Here is a 22,783-nt window from a genome sequence, read left to right on the forward strand (position 1 = left end):
ACCCCTTATCGTTTAAAATTTTGGATAAAAACGTGTTTTTGCCCCTTTTTGATAAAAATTCAAGGCTAACCCCTTACTGTTGTAAATTTTGGATAAAAATGTGTTTTTGCCTCTTTTGGATAAAAATGCAAGGCTAACCCCTCACCGTTTTAAATTTTGGATAAAAATGTGTTTTGCCCCTTTTTGATAAAAATGCAAGGCTAACCCCTTACCGTTTTAAAATTTGGATAACAATGTTTTTTTGCCCCTTTTTGATAAAAATGCAAGGCTAACCCCTTACCATGCTTACCGTTGTAAATTTTGGATAAAAATGCGTTTTTGCCCCATTTTGATAACAATGCAAGGTTAACCCCTTACCGTTTTAAATTTTGGATAAAAATGTGTTTTTGCCTCTATTTGGTAAAAATGCAAGGCTAACCCCTTACTGTTGTAAATTATGGATAAAAATGTGTTTTTGCCTCTTTCTGATAAAAATACAAGGCTTACCCCTTACCGTTTTAAATTTTTGGATAAAAATGTGTTTTTGCCTCTTTTTGATAAAAATACAAGGCTAACTAACCCCTTACCGTTTAAAATTTTGGATAAAAATGTGTGTTTGCCCCTTTGGATAAAAATGCAAGGCTAACCCCTTACCGTTTTAAATTTTGGATAATAACGTGTTTTTGCCCCTTTTAGATAAAAATGCAAGGCTAACCCCTTACTGTTTTAAAATTTGGATAAAAATGTGTGTTTGCCCCTTTTTGATAAAAATGCAAGGCTAACCCCTTACTGTTGTAAATTATGGATAAAATTGTGTTTTTGCCCCTTTTTGATAAAAATTCAAGGCTAACCCCTTACTGTTGTAAATTTTGGATAAAAAGTGTTTTTGCCTCTTGTTGATTAAAATGCAAGGCTAACCCCTTACCGTTGTAAATTTTGGATAAAAATGTGTTTTTGCTCCTTTTTGATAAAAATGCAAGGCTAACCCCTTACCGTTTAAAATTTTGGATAAAAACGTGTTTTTGCCCCTTTTTAATAAAAATGCAAGGTTAACCCCTTATCGTTTTAAATTTTGGATAAAAACGTGTTAGTTTGCCTTTTTTGGATAAAAATGCAAGGCTAACCCCTTACCGTTGTAAATTTTGGATAAAAATGTGTTTTTACCTTGTGCTTTGGTGCTTAAAATTCAAGAACTTGTCAGAGTAATGATGTGATTATTGAAGAAATAAAGAGAAACAAAATGGAAATAAAAGCTTTTATACCTTGTGTGTTCACTTTATTTAGCATTTGTCCAATAGCAATTGTTTAATAGCTTAAAATAAGGAAAAAGAATGATTTAATGAATATTCATCAGGAAATCAATGAATATTCATAAGGCGAAATATATAATGAGTATGAACAAATGATGGTATAGCTGAAAAGTGGTTTCACCACTGAATATTCATAAGGCGAAATATATAATGAGTATGAACAAATGATGGTATAGCTGAATATTCATAAGGCGAAATATATAATGAGTATGAACAAATGATGGTATAGCTGAAAAGTGGTTTCACCACTGAATATTCATAAGGCGAAATATATAATGAGTATGAACAAATGATGGTATAGCTGAATATTCATAAGGCGAAATATATAATGAGTATGAACAAATGATGGTATAGCTGAAAAGTGGTTTCACCACTGAATATTCATAAGGCGAAATATATAATGAGTATGAACAAATGATGGTATAGCTGAATATTCATAAGGCGAAATATATAATGAGTATGAACAAATGATGGTATAGCTGAAAAGTGGTTTCACCACTGAATATTCATAAGGCGAAATATATAATGAGTATGAACAAATGATGGTATAGCTGAATATTCATAAGGCGAAATATATAATGAGTATGAACAAATGATGGTATAGCTGAAAAGTGGTTTCACCACTGAATATTCATAAGGCGAAATATATAATGAGTATGAACAAATGATGGTATAGCTGAATATTCATAAGGCGAAATATATAATGAGTATGAACAAATGATGGTATAGCTGAAAAGTGGTTTCACCACTGAATATTCATAAGGCGAAATATATAATGAGTATGAACAAATGATGGTATAGCTGAAAAGTGGTTTCACCACTGAATATTCATCAGGAAATCAATGAATATTCATAAGGCGAAATATATAATGAGTATGAAAAAAATGATGATATAGTTGAAAAGTGGTTTCGGACCCAAAATTCGGACCCAAAATTCGGACCCAAAATTCGGACCCAAAATTCGGACCCAAAATTCGGACCCAAAATTCGGACCCAAAATTCGGACCCAAAATTCGGACCCAAAATTCGGACCCAAAATTCGGACCCAAAATTCGGACCCAAAATTCGGACCCAAAATTCGGACCCAAAATTCGGACCCAAAATTCGGACCCAAAATTCGGACCCAAAATTCGGACCCAAAATTCGATGCATGCAGGACCTGAACCCACAACGCCTGGGTTTCCAGTCACAACTACTAACCAGTGCACTACTTGGGTCCCCCCAGTACATTTCCCTATTTTATAAACTTAGCTCTTAGGTTCCCTAAATAAATTTCAATAACAGTGCTTCCACACTTAGCCACACACAACTCTGAAACTCTCTTACAAATTCTAATATTTCAACTTCCTGTCTATTTATTTTTTTGAAAAAAAAAAAATCTACCATCCAGATTGCTCTTTCTTTTTTTTTGACAAACAAAAAAAGGCAAACAATTGTGTTTTTTTGGAGCTACAAATCAAATTGTTTGATCCAATCATAATTATTCTAATAGTGCATTGGAACTTAACAGATCATGTTTTTCAGCTGGCTACAGTTCAATTCCACACATCTCGAGAGAAGACGCATTAACAAAAACATTGTAATTACTGATGACTGATTTGATTTATTGAAATAATTATGACCGACAGAACAATTCATACACAAGAGAAAAGTAAATAATAACAGGAATAATTTGTACAGAAAACCACTGCCTTGCGATGCCATGGATAGTTAGAAAGGCAGTTTCAATAATGTTACATAGTACAGACTTCATACATTGTTAATATGTACTCTGAAATTATTCTACAGTACTATTTACAGCTTTTATACAAATGTGCATAAACACAGCATTGGTAGTTAATTTTAACGGATAATTTCAATAAAATCATTTGAAATACTTCCATGTGTAGCTATGGTTGGTCATTTTTTGGTCCATAAAATATTAATCCTTCAAAAAAGTGTAAGATTTAAACTGAAAACTGTCCCATTCATTATTGCTAATTTCCTGTTAACGTTTAAAGGCACATTTTGCTTGTTTCGCTGAACAAAAACAATATAATGTACATTATTGTTGATTCCTCTGACAAATGCACTTAGTTTCTAACATTAGGTGTTTTTCAACTAACCTCAAAACTTAAACGTCATTTTTTCATAAAAAAATCAAACATAATTTCAGTGTTATCCCAATTATAGTTTTCTTCTCTACACATTTCCCTTCGCATCTGGGAAATAAATTTACCTCTTTTTTTCCGTTCAAACCATGAAACCACAGATACTTTATAGTTACTTATAAAACTAGAGACTTATGAAATAAATAATTTTGGAATCTGTTGAAGTCTGTGGTGTTGCATAACCATCAGAATGCACATCTATCAGCCTCATTTCAACAATATGGATGACTGTATGTTACACAATGAGTGCGTTTGATTATTTTCCCCAGCTTACTCGCGCTTGGCTCGCGTGATGACAGACATGCGCAGTGGAGCTAAATAAACGAACGGTTCCGGGTTAAGTTTTGTGCAAGGAGCTGGAAAGTTGAACTTTGACATGACACTGAGGCTGCATCCGAATCAAGTGTCTAGCTCTGCGCCCACTGAAAATAGCGGCGGGGACGCACTGACAATAGACGTAGCCGTGGCTCTGGAAGCCTGTTTCGGACACGGCCTGAGGCGCCCGCCGAACGTCACGTTGGCAGCCGTGTTCATTGTATGGCCTTATGGGATACTTACCCAAGTAACTGGCTCGGTGAGTCGGTTACTTGGGCCAAGCTTGAGTAAGCACGAGAAGTCACGTGAGAGGTCAATCGAATGCTGTCGTGCTTGCACGAGTAAGCGTGGGGGAAGTAATCGAACGCACTAAAATTAAGCAAAGCTTACCTGAATAACCCTTAAGCACTGAAGAAAGATCTTTTGCTGTTAATCCCTCAACCGTTTTAAAGTACAGTATGATTTTCTCTTCAAATATGAAAAGTCTTACTTTGCAGTACTTCGAGTCTATTCCATCCCTGTGAAGCACCAGCAAGGTAGTGATGTGCACTTGGTGCAGTCCTTCTCCTGGGCCGCATAGTGCCTCTCAAGGGAGCTCTGTTCTGAGTCTCTTCCATCCCTGTGATGAAGCACCAGCAAGGTAGTGATGTATATGTACTTGATGCGGTCCTCCTCCTGAGCCGTACAGTGCTTCTCAAGAGAGCTCTGGTCTGAGTCTGTTCTAGCCGTGAGAAGCACCAGCAAGGTAGTGATGTATATGTACTTGATGCGGTCCTCCTCCTGAGCCGTACAGTGCTTCTCAAGAGAGCTCTGGTCTGAGTCTGTTCTAGCCGTGAGAAGCAGTCCTTCTCCTGGGCCGTATAGTGCTTCTCAAGGGAGCTCTGGTCTGAGTCTGTTCCATCCCTGTGAAGCACCAGCAAGGTAGTGATGTACTTGGTGCGGTCCTTCTCCTGGGCCGTACAGTGCTTCTCAAGAGAGCTCTGGTCTGAGTCTGTTCCATCCCTGTGAAGCACCAGCAAGGTAGTGATGTACTTGGTGCGGTCCTTCTCCTGGGCCGTACAGTGCTTCTCAAGAGAGCTCTGGTCTGAGTCTGTTCCATCCCTGTGAAGCATCAGCAAGGTAGTGATGTACTTGGTGCGGTCCTTCTCCTGGGCCGTACAGTGCTTCTCAAGAGAGCTCTGGTCTGAGTCTGTTCCATCCCTGTGAAGCATCAGCAAGGTAGTGATGTACTTGGTGCGGTCCTTCTCCTGGGCCGTACAGTGCTTCTCAAGAGAGCTCTGGTCTGAGTCTGTTCTAGCCGTGAGAAGCAGTCCTTCTCCTGGGCCTTATAGTGCTTCTATAGTGCTTCTCAAGAGAGCTCTCTGATGTGAAGTGAGCTGGTAGATCTGCCATCACCTGGTCAAGAAATTTGAATATTGTCAATTTGGGAAAAAATGTTTGATACTGATTGAGAGATTTACTTGTATTCATTATTAGCTATCCTGCAAATTCGAGTGGAACAAGGTTAAAAAAAAAATAGGTTAACCAGTTTGCATCGGATAACGTGTATACAAACAAAGATTTTGCGGTATTCGTAGCGGATGCCAGATGAACAAGAATGATAGCTGAGTCCTATAAATACAGATGTCAAATTGGTTCAGAGAACTCTTAGAGTTTTTAAGAATAAATTATTGTTTCACTGAAGAAGAAGTGTCTTTGCTCCCTTATTAGTCCCATCCTTGTAGATAGGATAGGATGCCTGGTTATATATCTTTGATACAAACGAATCCGGGAAATATAAATTTATAGTGACTTGGCATCATTACATCTTGCAAGGTGACAAAAGAAAGTCCTGAATAGCGCCCTCTACCCCACCTCACCCGGCCGCAGCATTACATGACAAAAACAATGAAAAAAGCCCATTGGTTTTACTTTAAACATGCCTTAGACCTTACTCCATATTTTTTATACAATTTCCTTAAAACATAAGTAGTAACTATCAAAGGTTATTAATATCACTCAATCTGAAAATAAAAAGAAAACAAAAATCCCCCACTTGCATTATTGTCCATTCAGCCATAAAAAATCGTTGCGCGTCAATTTTGATCTGTTAAGTCAATTTCTTTTTTTTCTTTAAAATTTTCTGTAGCTACAACAGTGCCCTTTAGTGCTGCACCGCCTCAAATATTTAGCACTAAGGAGCACAAGGGCACCAAGGCAAATGATAGGGCACCAAGTCAAATGATGTAAGCCCATATGAGAACTCAAACAAACAAAGCAGTACCACTTTGCTATTTTTTCCCAAGCTTGGATGGTACAGACAAAGAATATTTTTTTAAACGCATCACTAGTTTGAATACAATTTAATACCAAATTAGTGACTCTCAACAATATAGTTATGAACTCACAGTCTGTTTGTTTGATGACAGAATTTTTGTTACAACTTCCACATGGTAGTAGATTAAAAGGCGACTACAAAATACTTCAGTCTTTGTAAAAAAAAAAAAAATAGGCGACTTGATCAAAGTTACTTATTGTACAAGTGCGATTAGGCCTAAACCTTTTTTTTCCTGAATCTTTTTCTTAAAGTTGCTAAATGAAAGCTGTAAACGCGAACAACAAATCTGTTGGTGAACACACAATTGGGTGTTAATTTGAATTTGTTGTTAGGTTTTTCAAATAGACCTACAAACGCTGTGGTATAATAGCTGATTATGCTTTTTACCTCTTTACAAAAAATTGCTGATCCAAATGCGTTGCAGATAATGTTGGGATAATATTCTGGTTGTTAACAAGTTTTGTTTGGGTGGCTTGATTTGGTCGATCTTGTAGCTTGGATCATGTCCCTCGAGCCAGTACGTCAGGCTTTCACCTTTGCCCTGAAATAAAAGAAAGGAAAAAGAAAAGAGATTGATTGAAACAGATATCTCATGCTTCCTTTGAAATATGATGGACTTGAGAATTTGCAGCAGTGAAAATTGAAGGAAGGGTAGATCATTTGTCATTTGTGATTTTTTTCCCATTTGAAGCAACAAACGTGCTCAAAATCTAAAGATGGGTGCTTAACAAGTACCCCAAATGAAGTTAAAGATATGTGAATGCTGTGTTTTCAGAGGAAACAATATTCTAGGATCTCAATTTCTATTCAAAAGTTTCCGAGACACGTTTGTTCTCATTCAGCTGATTTAAGCTTTGCAATGTTGCACACTAAACCGCTGAATGAGTCATGTCAACGCGTGTGCACACCCATTCACAGATTAGTTCGATCACAAACCAACTAAATAAAAACTTCCAAAAAATGTGTCATTTGACACACTATTTAGAAATGGCCTTCTTTTATTGTGTTCTTCACAATGACAACATGTAATGCCAGAGAGAATAATTTCACAGGCAGTCCGACTAGCTGTACTAAGGGTTGTTTTTCTATTTTTATAGTAATTTTCCTACTTGGGTCTCGATCCTTTGCGGCTGGACTCTGATGTTCTCATAGAGCTATATTAAAGTACAATACTTGTGATGTACTTGTGACTAGACTTGTGATTTACTTATGACTGGACTTGTGATATACTTGTGACTGGACTTGTGATTTACTTGTGACTAAACTTGTGATATACTTGGACTCGACTTGTGATGTACTTGCCACCAGACTTGTGATGTACTTGTGAACAGACTAGTGATGTACTTGTGACTGGGCTTATGATGCACTTGTGACTAGACTTGTGGTGTTCTTGTGACTAGACTTGTGATGTACTTGTGACTGGACTTGTGATTTACTTATGACTGGACTTGTGATGTACTTGTGACTGGACTTGTGATGTACTTGCCACCAGACTTGAGATGAACTTGTGACTGGACTTGTGATATACTTGTGACTGGACTTGTGATTTACTTGTGACTAAACTTGTGATATACTTGGACTCGACTTGTGATGTACTTGCCACCAGACTTGTGATGTACTTGTGAACAGACTAGTGATGTACTTGTGACTGGGCTTATGATGCACTTGTGACTAGACTTGTGGTGTTCTTGTGACTAGACTTGTGATGTTCTTGTGACTGGACTTGTGATGTACCTGTGACTAAACTTGTGATGTTCTTGTGACTAGACTTGTGATGTACTTGTGACTGGACTTGTGATGTTCCTGTGACTGGACTTGTGATGTACTTGTGACTATAGACTTGTAATGTACTTGTGGCTGGACTTGTGATGTACTTGTGACTAGACTTGTAATGTACTTGTGGCTGGACTTGTGATGTACTTGTGAATGGACTTGTGATGTACTTGTGACTAGACTTGTGATGTACTTGTGGCTGGACTTGTGATGTACTTGTGACTAGACTTGTAATGTACTTGTGGCTGGACTTGTAATGTACTTGTGAATGGACTTGTGATGTACTTGTGACTAGACTTGTGATGTACTTGAGGCTGGACTTGTGATGTACTTGTGACTAGACTTGTAATGTACTTGTGGCTGGACTTGTGATGTACTTGTGACTAGACTTGTAATGTACTTGTGACTGGACTTGTGATGTCCTTGTGACTAGACTTGTGATGTACTTGTGGCTGGACTTGTGATGTCCTTGTGACTAGACTTGTTAATGTACTTGTGACTGGACTTGTGATGTACTTGTGACTAGACTTGTAATGTACTTGTGACTGGACTTGTGATGTCCTTGTGACTAGACTTGTGATGTACTTGTGGCTGGACTTGTGATGTACTTGTGACTAGACTTGTAATGTACTTGTGAATGGCCTTGTGATGTACTTGTGACTAGACTTGTGATGTACTTGTGGCTGGACTTGTGATGTACTTGTGACTAGACTTGTAATGTACTTGTGACTGGACTTGTGATGTCCTTGTGACTAGACTTGTGATGTACTTGTGACTGGACTTGTGATGTCCTTGTGACTAGACTTGTGATGTACTTGTGGCTGGACTTGTGATGTACTTGTGACTAGACTTGTAATGTACTTGTGACTGGACTTGTGATGTCCTTGTGACTAGACTTGTGATGTACTTGTGAATGGACTTGTGATGTACTTGTGACTAGACTTGTAATGTACTTGTGGCTGGACTTGTGATGTACTTGTGACTAGACTTGTAATGTACTTGTGGCTGGACTTGTAATGTACTTGTGAATGGACTTGTGATGTACTTGTGGCTGGACTTGTGATGTACTTGTGACTATAGACTTGTAATGTACTTGTGGCTGGACTTGTGATGTACTTGTGACTAGACTTGTAATGTACTTGTGGCTGGACTTGTGATGTACTTGTGACTAGACTTGTAATGTACTTGTGACTGGACTTGTGATGTCCTTGTGACTAGACTTGTGATGTACTTGTGGCTGGACTTGTGATGTACTTGTGACTAGACTTGTGATGTACTTGTGGCTGGACTTGTGATGTACTTGTGACTTGACTTGTACTTGTGGCTGGACTTGTGATGTACTTGTGACTAGACTTGTGGTGTTCTTGTGACTAGACTTGTGATGTACTTGTGACTGGACTTGTGATTTACATATGACTGGACTTGTGATGTACTTGTGACTGGACTTTGTGATGTACTTGCCACCAGACTTGAGATGAACTTGTGACTGGACTTGTGATATACTTGTGACTGGACTTGTGATTTACTTGTGACTAAACTTGTGATATACTTGGACTCGACTTGTGATGTACTTGTGACTAGACTTGTGGTGTTCTTGTGACTAGACTTGTGATGTTCTTGTGACTGGACTTGTGATGTACCTGTGACTAAACTTGTGATGTTCTTGTGACTAGACTTGTGATGTACTTGTGACTGGACGTGTGATGTTCCTGTGACTGGACTTGTGATGTACTTGTGACTATAGACTTGTAATGTACTTGTGGCTGGACTTGTGATGTACTTGTGACTAGACTTGTAATGTACTTGTGGCTGGACTTGTGATGTACTTGTGACTAGACTTGTAATGTACTTGTGACTGGACTTGTGATGTCCTTGTGACTAGACTTGTGATGTACTTGTGACTAGACTTGTAATGTACTTGTGGCTGGACTTGTAATGTACTTGTGACTGGACTTGTGATGTCCTTGTGACTAGACTTGTGATGTACTTGTGGCTGGACTTGTGATGTTCCTGTGACTGGACTTGTGATGTACTTGTGACTAGACTTGTAATGTATTTGTGGCTGGACTTGTGATGTCCTTGTGACTAGACTTGTGATGTACTTGTGACTGGACTTGTGATGTTCCTGTGACTGGACTTGTGATGTACTTGTGACTTAACTTGTAATGTACTTGTGGCTGGACTTGTGATGAACTTGTGACTAGACTTGTAATGTACTTGTGGCTGGTTTTGTGATGTACCTGTGACTAAACTTGTGATGTTCTTGTGACTAGACTTGTGATGTACTTGTCACTGGACTTGTGATGTACTTGTGACTGGACTTGTGATGTTCCTGTGACTGGACTTGTGATGTACTTGTGACTAGACTTGTAATGTACTTGTGGCTGGACTTGTGATGTACTTGTGACTAGACTTGTAATGTACTTGTGGCTGGACTTGTGATGTACTTGTGACTAGACTTGTAATGTACTTGTGGCTGGACTTGTGATGTACTTGTGACTAGACTTGTGATGTACTTGTGACTGGACTGGTGATGTCCTTGTGACTAGACTTGTGATGTACTTGTGACTGGACTTGTGATGTACTTGTGACTAGACTTGTGATGTACTTGTGACTGGATTTGTGATGTACTTGTGACTAGACTTGTAATGTACTTGTGGCTGGTTTTGTGATGTACCTGTGACTAAACTTGTGATGTTCTTGTGACTAGACTGGTGATGTCCTTGTGACTAGACTTGTGATGTACTTGTGACTGGACTTGTGATGTACTTGTCACTGGACTTGTGATGTTCCTGTGACTGGACTTGTGATGTACTTGTGACTAGACTTGTAATGTACTTGTGGCTGGACTTGTGATGTACTTGTGACTAGACTTGTAATGTACTTGTGGCTGGACTTGTGATGTACTTGTGACTAGACTTGTAATGTACTTGTGACTAGACTTGTAATGTACTTGTGGCTGGACTTGTGATGTACTTGTGACTAGACTTGTAATGTACTTGTGACTAGACTTGTAATGTACTTGTGACTGGACTTGTGATGTACTTGTGACTGGACTTGTGATGTACTTGTGACTAGACTTGTAATGTACTTGTGGCTGGACTTGTGATGTACTTGTGACTGGACTTGTGATGTACTTGTGACTAGACTTGTAATGTACTTGTGACTAGACTTGTGATGTACTTGTGACTGGACTTGTAATGTACTTGTGACTGGACTTGTGATGTACTTGTGACTGGACTTGTGATGTACTTGTGGCTGGACTTGTAATGTACTTGTGGCTGGACTTGTGATGTCCTTGTGACTAGACTTGTAATGTACTTGTGGCTGGACTTGTGAAGTACTTGTGACTAGACTTGTGATGTACTTGTGACTAGACTTGTAATGTACTTGTGACTGGACTTGTGATGGACTTGTGACGAGACTTGTAATGTACTTGTGGCTGGACTTGTGGCTGGACTTGTGGCTGGACTTGTAATGTACTTGTGACTGGACTTGTGATGTACTTGTGACTAGACTTGTAATGTACTTGTGGCTGGACTTGTGATGTACTTGTGACTAGACTTGTGATGGACTTGTGGCTGGACTTGTGATGTACTTGTGACTAGACTTGTAATGTACTTGTGGCTGGACTTGTGATGTACTTGTGACTAGACTTGTGATGGACTTGTGGCTGGACTTGTGATGTACTTGTGACTAGACTTGTAATGTACTTGTGGCTGGACTTGTAATGTACTTGTGGCTGGACTTGTGATGTACTTGTGGCTGGACTTGTGATGTACTTGTGACTGGACTTGTGATGTACTTGTGGCTGGACTTGTGATGTACTTGTGACTAGACTTGTGATGGACTTGTGGCTGGACTTGTGATGTACTTGTGGCTGGACTTGTGATGTACTTGTGACTAGACTTGTAATGTACTTGTGGCTGGACTTGTAATGTACTTGTGGCTGGACTTGTGATGTACTTGTGGCTGGACTTGTGATGTACTTGTGACTAGACTTGTGATGGACTTGTGGCTGGACTTGTGATGTACTTGTGGCTGGACTTGTGATGTACTTGTGACTAGACTTGTAATGTACTTGTGGCTGGACTTGTAATGTACTTGTGGCTGGACTTGTGATGTACTTGTGGCTGGACTTGTAATGTACTTGTGACTAGACTTGTAATGTACTTGTGGCTGGACTTGTAATGTACTTGTGGCTAGACTTGTGATGTACTTGTGGCTGGACTTGTGATGTACTTGTGGCTGGACTTGTAATGTACTTGTGGCTAGACTTGTAATGTACTTGTGGCTGGACTTGTAATGTACTTGTGGCTGGACTTGTGATGTACTTGTGACTGGACTTGTGATGGACTTGTGACTGGACTTGTAATGTACTTGTGGCTGGACTTGTGATGTACTTGTGACTCGACTTGTGATGTACTTGTGACTAGACTTGTAATGTACTTGTGACTAGACTTGTGATGTACTTGTGACTGGACTTGTAATGTACTTGTGACTGGACTTGTGATGTACTTGTGACTGGACTTGTGATGTACTTGTGGCTGGACTTGTGATGTACTTGTGGCTGGACTTGTAATGTACTTGTGACTGGACTTGTGATGTACTTGTGACTAGACTTGTAATGTACTTGTGGCTGGACTTGTGATGGACTTGTGGCTGGACTTGTAATGTACTTGTGACTGGACTTGTGATGTACTTGTGACTAGACTTGTGATGTACTTGTGGCTGGACTTGTAATGTACTTGTGGCTGGACTTGTGATGTACTTGTGACTGGACTTGTGATGTACTTGTGACTAGACTTGTAATGTACTTGTGACTAGACTTGTGATGTACTTGTGACTGGACTTGTGATGGACTTGTGGCTGGACTTGTGATGTACTTGTGACTAGACTTGTAATGTACTTGTGGCTGGACTTGTGATGGACTTGTGGCTGGACTTGTAATGTACTTGTGGCTGGACTTGTGAAGTACTTGTGACTAGACTTGTAATGTACTTGTGGCTGGACTTGTGAAGTACTTGTGACTAGACTTGTAATGTACTTGTGACTGGACTTGTGATGGACTTGTGACTAGACTTGTAATGTACTTGTGGCTGGACTTGTGATAGACTTGTGGCTGGACTTGTAATGTACTTGTGACTAGACTTGTGATGTACTTGTGACTGGACTTGTGATGTCCTTGTGACTAGACTTGTAATGTACTTGCGACTAGACTTGTAATGTACTTGTGACTAGACTTGTGATGTACTTGTGACTGGACTTGTAATGTACTTGTGACTGGACTTGTGATGTACTTGTGGCTGGACTTGTGATGTACTGTTGACTAGACTTGTGATGTACTTGTGACTGGACTTGTAATGTACTTGTGGCTGGACTTGTGATGTACTTGTGACTGGACTTGTGATGTACTTGTGACTAGACTTGTGATGTACTTGTGGCTAGACTTGTAATGTACTTGTGACTGGACTGGTGATGTACTTGTGGCTGGACTTGTGATGTACTTGTGACTAAACTTGTGACTAGACTTGTGATGTACTTGTGACTGGGCTTATGATGCATGTGTGACTATACTTGTGATGTACTTGTAACTGGACTTATGATGTACTTGTTACTGGACTTATGATGTACTTGTGACTGGACTTGTGATGTACTTTTGCCTGGACTTGTTATGTACTTGTAATGTACTTGTGAATGAATTTGTGACTGGACTTGTGATGTACGTGTGACTAGACTTGTAATGTACTTGTGACTGAAATTGTAATGTGCTTGTGACTAGACTAATGATGTACTTGTGACTAGACTTGTAATGTACTTGTGACTGGGCTTATGATGCACTTGTGACTAGACTTATGATGCACTTGTGACTGGACTTGTGATGTACTTGTGACTGGACTTGTGATTTACTTTTGACTGGACTTGTGATGTACTTGTGACTGGACTTGTGATGTACTTGTGACTGGACTTGTGATGTATTTGTGATTGATCAATCTTAAGTATCTCGACCACAAGCAAAGACAATGATCTTACCTGAGTGAATACCGATGCGGAGTTTGAGTTTCTCATCTTGTTTGTGTGGCATGATCAACTATCAACGCCCTCCAGGAGATGCCATGCAGTGGAGGCGATCATACCAGCATGACGGCTGCCATTACGGATCAGTAGGCAGGAGACCAACATGTAGGCATCATCGATGCTTTCAACCTTGGCAAGATGTTATTATTTAACACTGGTTAATTTTGCATTCAGACATTATAATAGAACATACATATTTGCGTGGTTTTTGCCTGAACTAGTAACCATGGTAGCATCAACTTAACCTCTGAGTGATTGTCATGACTACGCCTGCTAACAGCCCAGTAATGTTGACAATGATAATGCAAGTGACTTTTTGTAATTATATCACCGCACCCACAGATTCTGTGTTTTTCAGTGGCCGAGAGTGTGCATCACATAGTATTTGCTATTTTCCGTCTACATGTACATGGCTAAAAGGACTATGGCACCTTCCATTTTAATACTGACTACTTTGAGTGGCATAATCAAACTACCGGTAGCCTCCTAGACCTGTTTTATAATGCCACTTGAAGCAGTCAATATGCAAGACTACAAATTATAAGCATAGCTTGTAAAGTACTCTGAAAGTAAAACAGATCTAAGATGGTAGAATCAAGCCAAGCAGTAATGGGTAAGGTGCTTTCTGTCAATGTATTGTTGATCATTTCATGTTTGCATATTAACCATAATAAATGAACCTGGATAAGTGTATTAAGTATAATCTATTGCAAGTACCCTTTCAAATAACTTCCTGTGATATGGCACATTTGGCTTAACAAGTTCACATCAGACAACGTGTATACACGCAAGGTTTTGCGGTAATCGGAATGGATGATGGATAAACACACAACAAGCGAGGCCCGAAATGTCTGTCAGTGGCCCGCTTGCAGCGAGATACCCGTAGATGACAGCCTGAAGCCGTCTGACATCCAGATTCATGAAAACAATCCCAAGTCTTGGTCTGGTCAATGTCAAAATAGTCCAGCGCGAACTGGTTAAAACAATCTGCTGGGTCATATGGAATATTTACCTTGTAGACGTCATAGTTGGAAATGATGGCGTCGAACAGCGTGTGCAAGGCATTCAACAAGTTAACAACCTGGAAAGTTAAGAACAAGACGTAAAGGGTAACTCTGGTGACACTATTGGTTTGCGAATCTGAGTAGACAATTTGGTCAAATTTGAGTACATTTTTGATAATACATTGTAGTATATACATTTTGAACTGAAGCCGCCTTTGAGCAAGGGCGGATCCAGAACACAATTTTTTACTGTTTTGGTCCCCCAAAAAGAGGGTCAAAAAAATTACGGCGTGGGGTTCGGGGCCCCTTAACATGCTTGAGGGCCCCGAAAATGTTTTTGATTGTAGATGCTCTGTGGTGCGATCCGAGGCAATTTCTCACCACTTTAACCAATGTTTTTTTTAGGAAAAGATGGTGGTGTACTCATTGCCTGCCTTTATTGCGATGTCACATTAAAAAAAAAAAAAATTGGTTTCATTTGGGGGGGGGGGGGGGGGGGGGCACGGCCCCCTTTGTCCCTCCCCCCCCTCCTGGATCCGCCCTTGCCTTTGAGAATACGATTGAAAAGTACAAAGCCCTAGGTGCATGTTTATCTTGTGACTAGACTTGTAATGTACTTGTGACTGGACTTGTGATGTACTTGTGACTGGACTTGTGATGTACTTGTGACTGGACTTGTGATGTACTTGTGACTGGACTTGTGATGTCCTTGTGACTAGACTTGTGATGTACTTGTGACTGGACTTGTGATGTACTTGTGACTAGACTTGTAATGTACTTGTGACTAGACTTGTGATGTACTTGTGACTTAACTTGTAATGTACTTGTGGCTGGACTTGTGATGTACTTGTGACTTAACTTGTAATGTACTTGTGGCTGGACTTGTGATGTACTTGTGACTAGACTTGTAATGTACTTGTGGCTGGACTTGTGATGTACTTGTGACTGGACTTGTGATGTACTTGTGACTTAACTTGTAATGTACTTGTGGCTGGACTTGTGATGTACTTGTGACTAGACTTGTAATGTACTTGTGGCTGGACTTGTGATGTACTTGTGGCTGGACTTGTGATGTACTTGTGACTAGACTTGTAATGTACTTGTGGCTGGACTTGTGATGTACTTGTGACTAGACTTGTAATGTACTTGTGACTAGACTTGTAATGTACTTGTGGCTGGACTTGTGATGTACTTGTGACTAGACTTGTAATGTACTTGTGACTGGACTTGTGATGTACTTGTGACTGGACTTGTGATGTACTTGTGACTTAACTTGTAATGTACTTGTGACTGGACTTGTGATGTACTTGTGTCTAGACTTGTAATGTACTTGTGACTGGACTTGTGATGTACTTGTGACTGGACTTGTGATGTACTTGTGACTGGACTTGTAATGTACTTGTGGCTGGACTTGTGATGTACTTGTGACTAGACTTGTAATGTACTTGTGGCTGGACTTGTGATGTACTTGTGACTAGACTTGTAATGTACTTGTGACTGGACTTGTGATGTACTTGTGACTGGACTTGTGATGTACTTGTGACTGGACTTGTAATGTACTTGTGACTGGACTTGTGATGTACTTGTGACTGGACTTGTGATGTACTTGTGACTAGACTTGTAATGTACTTGTGACTAGACTTGTAATGTACTTGTGGCTGGACTTGTGATGTACTTGTGACTAGACTTGTGATGTACTTGTGACTGGACTTGTGATGTACTTGTGACTAGACTTGTGATGTACTTGTGACTGGACTTGTGATGTACTTGTGACTAGACTTGTGATGTACTTGTGACTGGACTTGTAATGTACTTGTGGCTGGACTTGTGATGTCCTTGTGGCTGGACTTGTGATGTACTTGTGACTAGACTTGTAATGTACTTGTGACTGGACTTGTGATGTACTTGTGACTGGACTTGTGATGTACTTGTGACTAGACTTGTGATGTACTTGTGGCTGGACTTGTGATGTTCCTGTGACTGGACTTGTGATGAACTTGTGACTGGACTTGTAATGTACTTGTGGCTGGACTTGTGATGTACTTGTGGCTGGACTTGTGATGTACTTGTGACTGGACTTGTGATGTACTTGTGGCTGGACTTGTAATGTACTTGTGGCTGGACTTGTGATGTACTTGTGACTGGACTTGTGATGTACTTGTGACTAGACTTGTGATGTACTTGTGGCTGGACTTGTGATGTTCCTGTGACTGGACTTGTGATGTACTTGTGACTGGACTTGTGATGTTCCTGTGGCTGGACTTGTGATGTACTTGTGACTGGACTTGTAATGTACTTGTGGCTGGACTTGTGATGTACTTGTGGCTGGACTTGTGATGTACTTGTGACTGGACTTGTGATGTACTTGTGGCTGGACTTGTAATGTACTTGTGGCTGGACTTGTGATGTACTTGTGACTAGACTTGTGATGTACTTGTGGCTGGACTTGTAATGTACTTGTGGCTGGACTTGTGATGTACTTGTGACTGGATTTGTGATGTACTTGTGACTGGACTTGTGATGTACTTGTGACTGGACTTGTGATGTTCCTGTGGCTGGACTTGTGATGTACTTGTGACTGGACTTGTAATGTACTTGTGGCTGGACTTGTGATGTACTTGTGGCTGGACTTGTGATGTACTTGTGACTGGACTTGTGATGTACTTGTGGCTGGACTTGTAATGTACTTGTGGCTGGACTTGTGATGTACTTGTGACTGGACTTGTGATGTACTTGTGGCTGGACTTGTGATGTACTTGTGGCTGGACTTGTGATGTACTTGTGACTGGACTTGTGATGTACTTGTGACTGGACTTGTAATGTACTTGTGGCTGGACTTGTAATGTACTTGTGACTGGACTTGTAATGTACTTGTGGCTGGACTTGTGATGTTCCTGTGACTGGACTTGTGATGTACTTGTGACTGGACTTGTGATGTACTTGTGGCTGGACTTGTAATGTACTTGTGGCTGGACTTGTGATGTACTTGTGACTGGACTTGTGATGTTCCTGTGGCTGGACTTGTGATGTACTTGTGACTGGACTTGTAATGTACTTGTGACTGGACTTGTGATGTACTTGTGACTAGACTTGTAATGTACTTGTGGCTGGACTTGTGATGTACTTGTGGCTTGACTTGTGATGTACTTGTGACTGGACTTGTGATGTACTTGTGGCTGGACTTGTGATGTACTTGTGGCTGGACTTGTAATGTACTTGTGGCTGGACTTGTGATGTACTTGTGACTGGACTTGTAATGTACTTGTGACTGGACTTGTAATGTACTTGTGGCTGGACTTGTGATGTACTTGTGGCTGGACTTGTAATGTACTTGTGACTGGACTTGTGATGTACTTGTGACTAGACTTGTAATGTACTTGTGGCTGGACTTGTGATGTACTTGTGACTGGACTTGTAATGTACTTGTGGCTGGACTTGTAATGTACTTGTGGCTGGACTTGTGATGTACTTGTGACTAGACTTGTGATGTACTTGTGACTGGACTTGTAATGTACTTGTGGCTGGACTTGTGATGTACTTGTGACTGGACTTGTAATGTACTTGTGGCTGGACTTGTGATGTACTTGTGACTAGACTTGTGATGTACTTGTGACTGGACTTGTAATGTACTTGTGGCTGGACTTGTAATGTACTTGTGGCTGGACTTGTGATGTACTTGTGACTGGACTTGTAATGTACTTGTGGCTGGACTTGTAATGTACTTGTGGCTGGACTTGTGATGTACTTGTGACTAGACTTGTGATGTACTTGTGACTGGACTTGTAATGTACTTGTGGCTGGACTTGTGATGTACTTGTGACTGGACTTGTAATGTACTTGTGACTGGACTTGTAATGTACTTGTGGCTGGACTTGTGATGTACTTGTGGCTGGACTTGTAATGTACTTGTGGCTGGACTTGTAATGTACTTGTGACTAGACTTGTAATGTACTTGTGACTGGACTTGTGATGTACTTGTGACTAGACTTGTGATGTACTTGTGGCTGGACTTGTAATGTACTTGTGGCTGGACTTGTGATGTACTTGTGGCTGGACTTGTAATGTACTTGTGGCTGGACTTGTGATGTACTTGTGACTAGACTTGTAATGTACTTGTGACTGGACTTGTAATGTACTTGTGGCTGGACTTGTGATGTACTTGTGGCTGGACTTGTAATGTACTTGTGACTGGACTTGTGATGTACTTGTGGCTGGACTTGTAATGTACTTGTGGCTGGACTTGTGATGTACTTGTGGCTGGACTTGTGATGTACTTGTGACTGGACTTGTGATGTACTTGTGACTAGACTTGTAATGTACTTGTGGCTGGACTTGTGATGTACTTGTGGCTGGACTTGTGATGTACTTGTGACTGGACTTGTAATGTACTTGTGGCTGGACTTGTGATGTACTTGTGGCTGGACTTGTGATGTACTTGTGGCTGGACTTGTAATGTACTTGTGGCTGGACTTGTGATGTACTTGTGGCTGGACTTGTAATGTACTTGTGACTGGACTTGTGATGTACTTGTGACTAGACTTGTAATGTACTTGTGGCTGGACTTGTAATGTACTTGTGACTGGACTTGTGATGTACTTGTGGCTGGACTTGTAATGTACTTGTGACTAGACTTGTAATGTACTTGTGACTGGACTTGTGATGTACTTGTGACTAGACTTGTGATGTACTTGTGGCTGGACTTGTAATGTACTTGTGGCTGGACTTGTGATGTACTTGTGGCTGGACTTGTAATGTACTTGTGGCTGGACTTGTGATGTACTTGTGACTAGACTTGTAATGTACTTGTGACTGGACTTGTAATGTACTTGTGGCTGGACTTGTGATGTACTTGTGGCTGGACTTGTAATGTACTTGTGACTGGACTTGTGATGTACTTGTGGCTGGACTTGTGATGTACTTGTGAATGGACTTGTGATGTACTTGTGGCTGGACTTGTGATGTACTTGTGACTGGACTTGTGATGTACTTGTGACTAGACTTGTAATGTACTTGTGGCTGGACTTGTGATGTACTTGTGGCTGGACTTGTGATGTACTTGTGACTGGACTTGTAATGTACTTGTGGCTGGACTTGTGATGTACTTGTGGCTGGACTTGTGATGTACTTGTGGCTGGACTTGTAATGTACTTGTGGCTGGACTTGTGATGTACTTGTGGCTGGACTTGTAATGTACTTGTGACTGGACTTGTGATGTACTTGTGACTAGACTTGTAATGTACTTGTGGCTGGACTTGTAATGTACTTGTGACTGGACTTGTGATGTACTTGTGGCTGGACTTGTGATGTACTTGTGAATGGACTTGTGATGTACTTGTGGCTGGACTTGTGATGTACTTGTGACTGGACTTGTGATGTACTTGTGACTAGACTTGTAATGTACTTGTGGCTGGACTTGTGATGTACTTGTGGCTGGACTTGTGATGTACTTGTGACTGGACTTGTGATGTACTTGTGACTAGACTTGTAATGTACTTGTGGCTGGACTTGTGATATCCTTGCGACTAGACTTGTAATGTACTTGTGGCTGGACTTGTGAAGTACTTGTGACTAGACTTGTGATGTACTTGTGGCTAGACTTGTAATGTACTTGTGGCTGGACTTGTGATGTACTTGTGGCTGGACTTGTGATGTACTTGTGGCTGGACTTGTGATGTACTTGTGGCTGGACTTGTAATGTACTTGTGACTGGACTTGTGATGTACTTGTGACTAGACTTGTAATGTACTTGTGGCTGGACTTGTAATGTACTTGTGACTGGACTTGTGATGTACTTGTGGCTGGACTTGTGATGTACTTGTGAATGGACTTGTGATGTACTTGTGGCTGGACTTGTGATGTACTTGTGACTGGACTTGTGATGTACTTGTGACTAGACTTGTAATGTACTTGTGGCTGGACTTGTGATGTACTTGTGGCTGGACTTGTGATGTACTTGTGAATGAACTTGTGATGTACTTGTGGCTGGACTTGTGATGTACTTGTGACTGGACTTGTGATGTACTTGTGGCTGGACTTGTGATGTACTTGTGGCTGGACTTGTAATGTACTTGTGACTGGACTTGTGATGTACTTGTGGCTGGACTTGTGATGTACTTGTGACTGGACTTGTGATGTACTTGTGGCTGGACTTGTAATGTACTTGTGACTGGACTTGTGATGTACTTGTGACTAGACTTGTAATGTACTTGTGGCTGGACTTGTAATGTACTTGTGACTGGACTTGTGATGTACTTGTGGCTGGACTTGTGATGTACTTGTGAATGGACTTGTGATGTACTTGTGGCTGGACTTGTGATGTACTTGTGACTGGACTTGTGATGTACTTGTGACTAGACTTGTAATGTACTTGTGGCTGGACTTGTGATGTACTTGTGGCTGGACTTGTGATGTACTTGTGAATGGACTTGTGATGTACTTGTGGCTGGACTTGTGATGTACTTGTGACTAGACTTGTGATGTACTTTTGCCTGGACTTGTGATGGACTTGTGACTGGACTTGTGATGGACTTGTGGCTGGACTTGTAATGTACTTGTGACTGGACTGATAATGTACTTGTGACTGAATTTGTAATGTGCTTGTGACTAGACTAATGATGTACTTGTGACTAGACTTGTAATGTACTTGTGACTGGGCTTATGATGCACTTGTGACTAGACTTGTGATGTACTTGTGACTGAATTTGTGACTGGACTTGTAATGTACTTGTTACTGGAACTGTAATGTACTTGTGACTAGACTTATGATGCACTTGTGACTGGACTTGTGATGTACTTGTGACTGGACTTGTGATTTACTTGTGACTGGACTTGTGATGTACTTGTGACTAGATTTGTGATGTTCTTGTGACTGGACTTGTGATGTACTTGTGACTGGACTTGTGATGTACTTGTGATTTATCAATCTTAAGTATCTCGACCACAAGCAAAGACAATGATCTTACCTGAGTGAATACCGATGAGGAGTTTGAGTTTCTCATCTTGTTTGTGTGGCATGATCAACTATCAACGCCCTGCAGGAGATGCCATGCAGCGGAGACGATCATACCAGCATGACGACTGGGCAATTCTCCATGGGAGAGCAAAAAATGTCAAAAATAAATATTTACATATTAAACCTTTTTTGTACTTTTTCCAGACCTCAATTAAATGGGGAATTCAGTTCAAAAAACGAAATTAAAAAAAAATACATATTTCTGGTAAAAACAGTGATTTTTGCAATTTATGATTAAAAACGTTCAGATTTGGTAAAAACAATTTTTTTTGTGTATGTATTACTTTCTGAATTATAAGGAAAAGATTTGATTTATTTTATGATGTTACAAGTTACTAACATTACTCAGGGTCATTAAAAAAAAATCTAAAAATATAAATATATATATATATATAGTGTAGGCCTTCATTTAAAAATGTCAAAATTAGCATGTAATTCCGTTACCGAAAAAATGGCAAAAGTTACTTATTTCACAAATTTTCTTGTTTTTTTTCTACAAATCATGTATGTTGAGAAAAGACCCTACTATAAACATAAATGAAAAATAAAAACTTTAAAATAGTACTTTCTTGGCATTTTTCCAAGTGGTAACGGAATTACGAAACGGTAACGGAATTACGGTAACGGAATTACGCATGCACAAAGTATGCACACTTCCCCCAGATTATGTACATGACATATTAAATAGGAGATTTGCATGTAAACCTTGGACAATAACTTTAAATACTAAATTACTTGTTAAATCATTTCCCTCTTTAATTTGCTATTATACCATTAAAAATAATCAGGTGTTCCATTGATATTTTTTACTTTTACTTCTTTTTTTTTTACTATTTAAAAAATGA

The 22,783-nt window shown here is 40.1% G+C and overlaps 1 protein-coding gene across 1 annotated transcript; it reads right to left on the reverse strand.

Moving 5' to 3' along the window:
• Positions 1 to 6,562: 6,562 nt before the first annotated feature.
• On the reverse strand, positions 6,563 to 22,000 carry LOC119733395 (speract receptor-like). The gene is made up of 4 exons (XM_038206975.1): positions 21,889 to 22,000; positions 14,935 to 15,003; positions 13,878 to 14,051; positions 6,563 to 6,612 (listed from the first exon to the last, which is right to left on the reverse strand). Exons 1-3 carry the CDS (start codon positions 21,922 to 21,924, stop codon positions 13,932 to 13,934), a joined length of 225 nt encoding a protein of 74 aa, XP_038062903.1. The 5' UTR covers positions 21,925 to 22,000; the 3' UTR covers positions 6,563 to 6,612; positions 13,878 to 13,931.
• Between the last annotated feature and the right edge of the window lie 783 nt (positions 22,001 to 22,783).

This window comes from Patiria miniata, unplaced genomic scaffold (genome assembly GCF_015706575.1).
Source record: "Patiria miniata isolate m_02_andy unplaced genomic scaffold, ASM1570657v1 HiC_scaffold_25, whole genome shotgun sequence".
In the NCBI taxonomy this organism is placed as follows: Eukaryota; Metazoa; Echinodermata; class Asteroidea; order Valvatida; family Asterinidae; genus Patiria; species Patiria miniata.

Coding starts and splice junctions, on each gene's coding strand:
- LOC119733395 (XM_038206975.1), bottom strand. CDS start 21,924: ATGAGAAACTCAAACTCCTCATCGGTATTCACTCAG. Junction 15,004..21,888: donor CCTCATCGGTATTCACTCAG/GTAAGATCATTG, acceptor TTAACTTTCCAG/GTTGTTAACTTGTTGAATGC. Junction 14,052..14,934: donor CCAACTATGACGTCTACAAG/GTAAATATTCCA, acceptor CATCTTGCCAAG/GTTGAAAGCATCGATGATGC.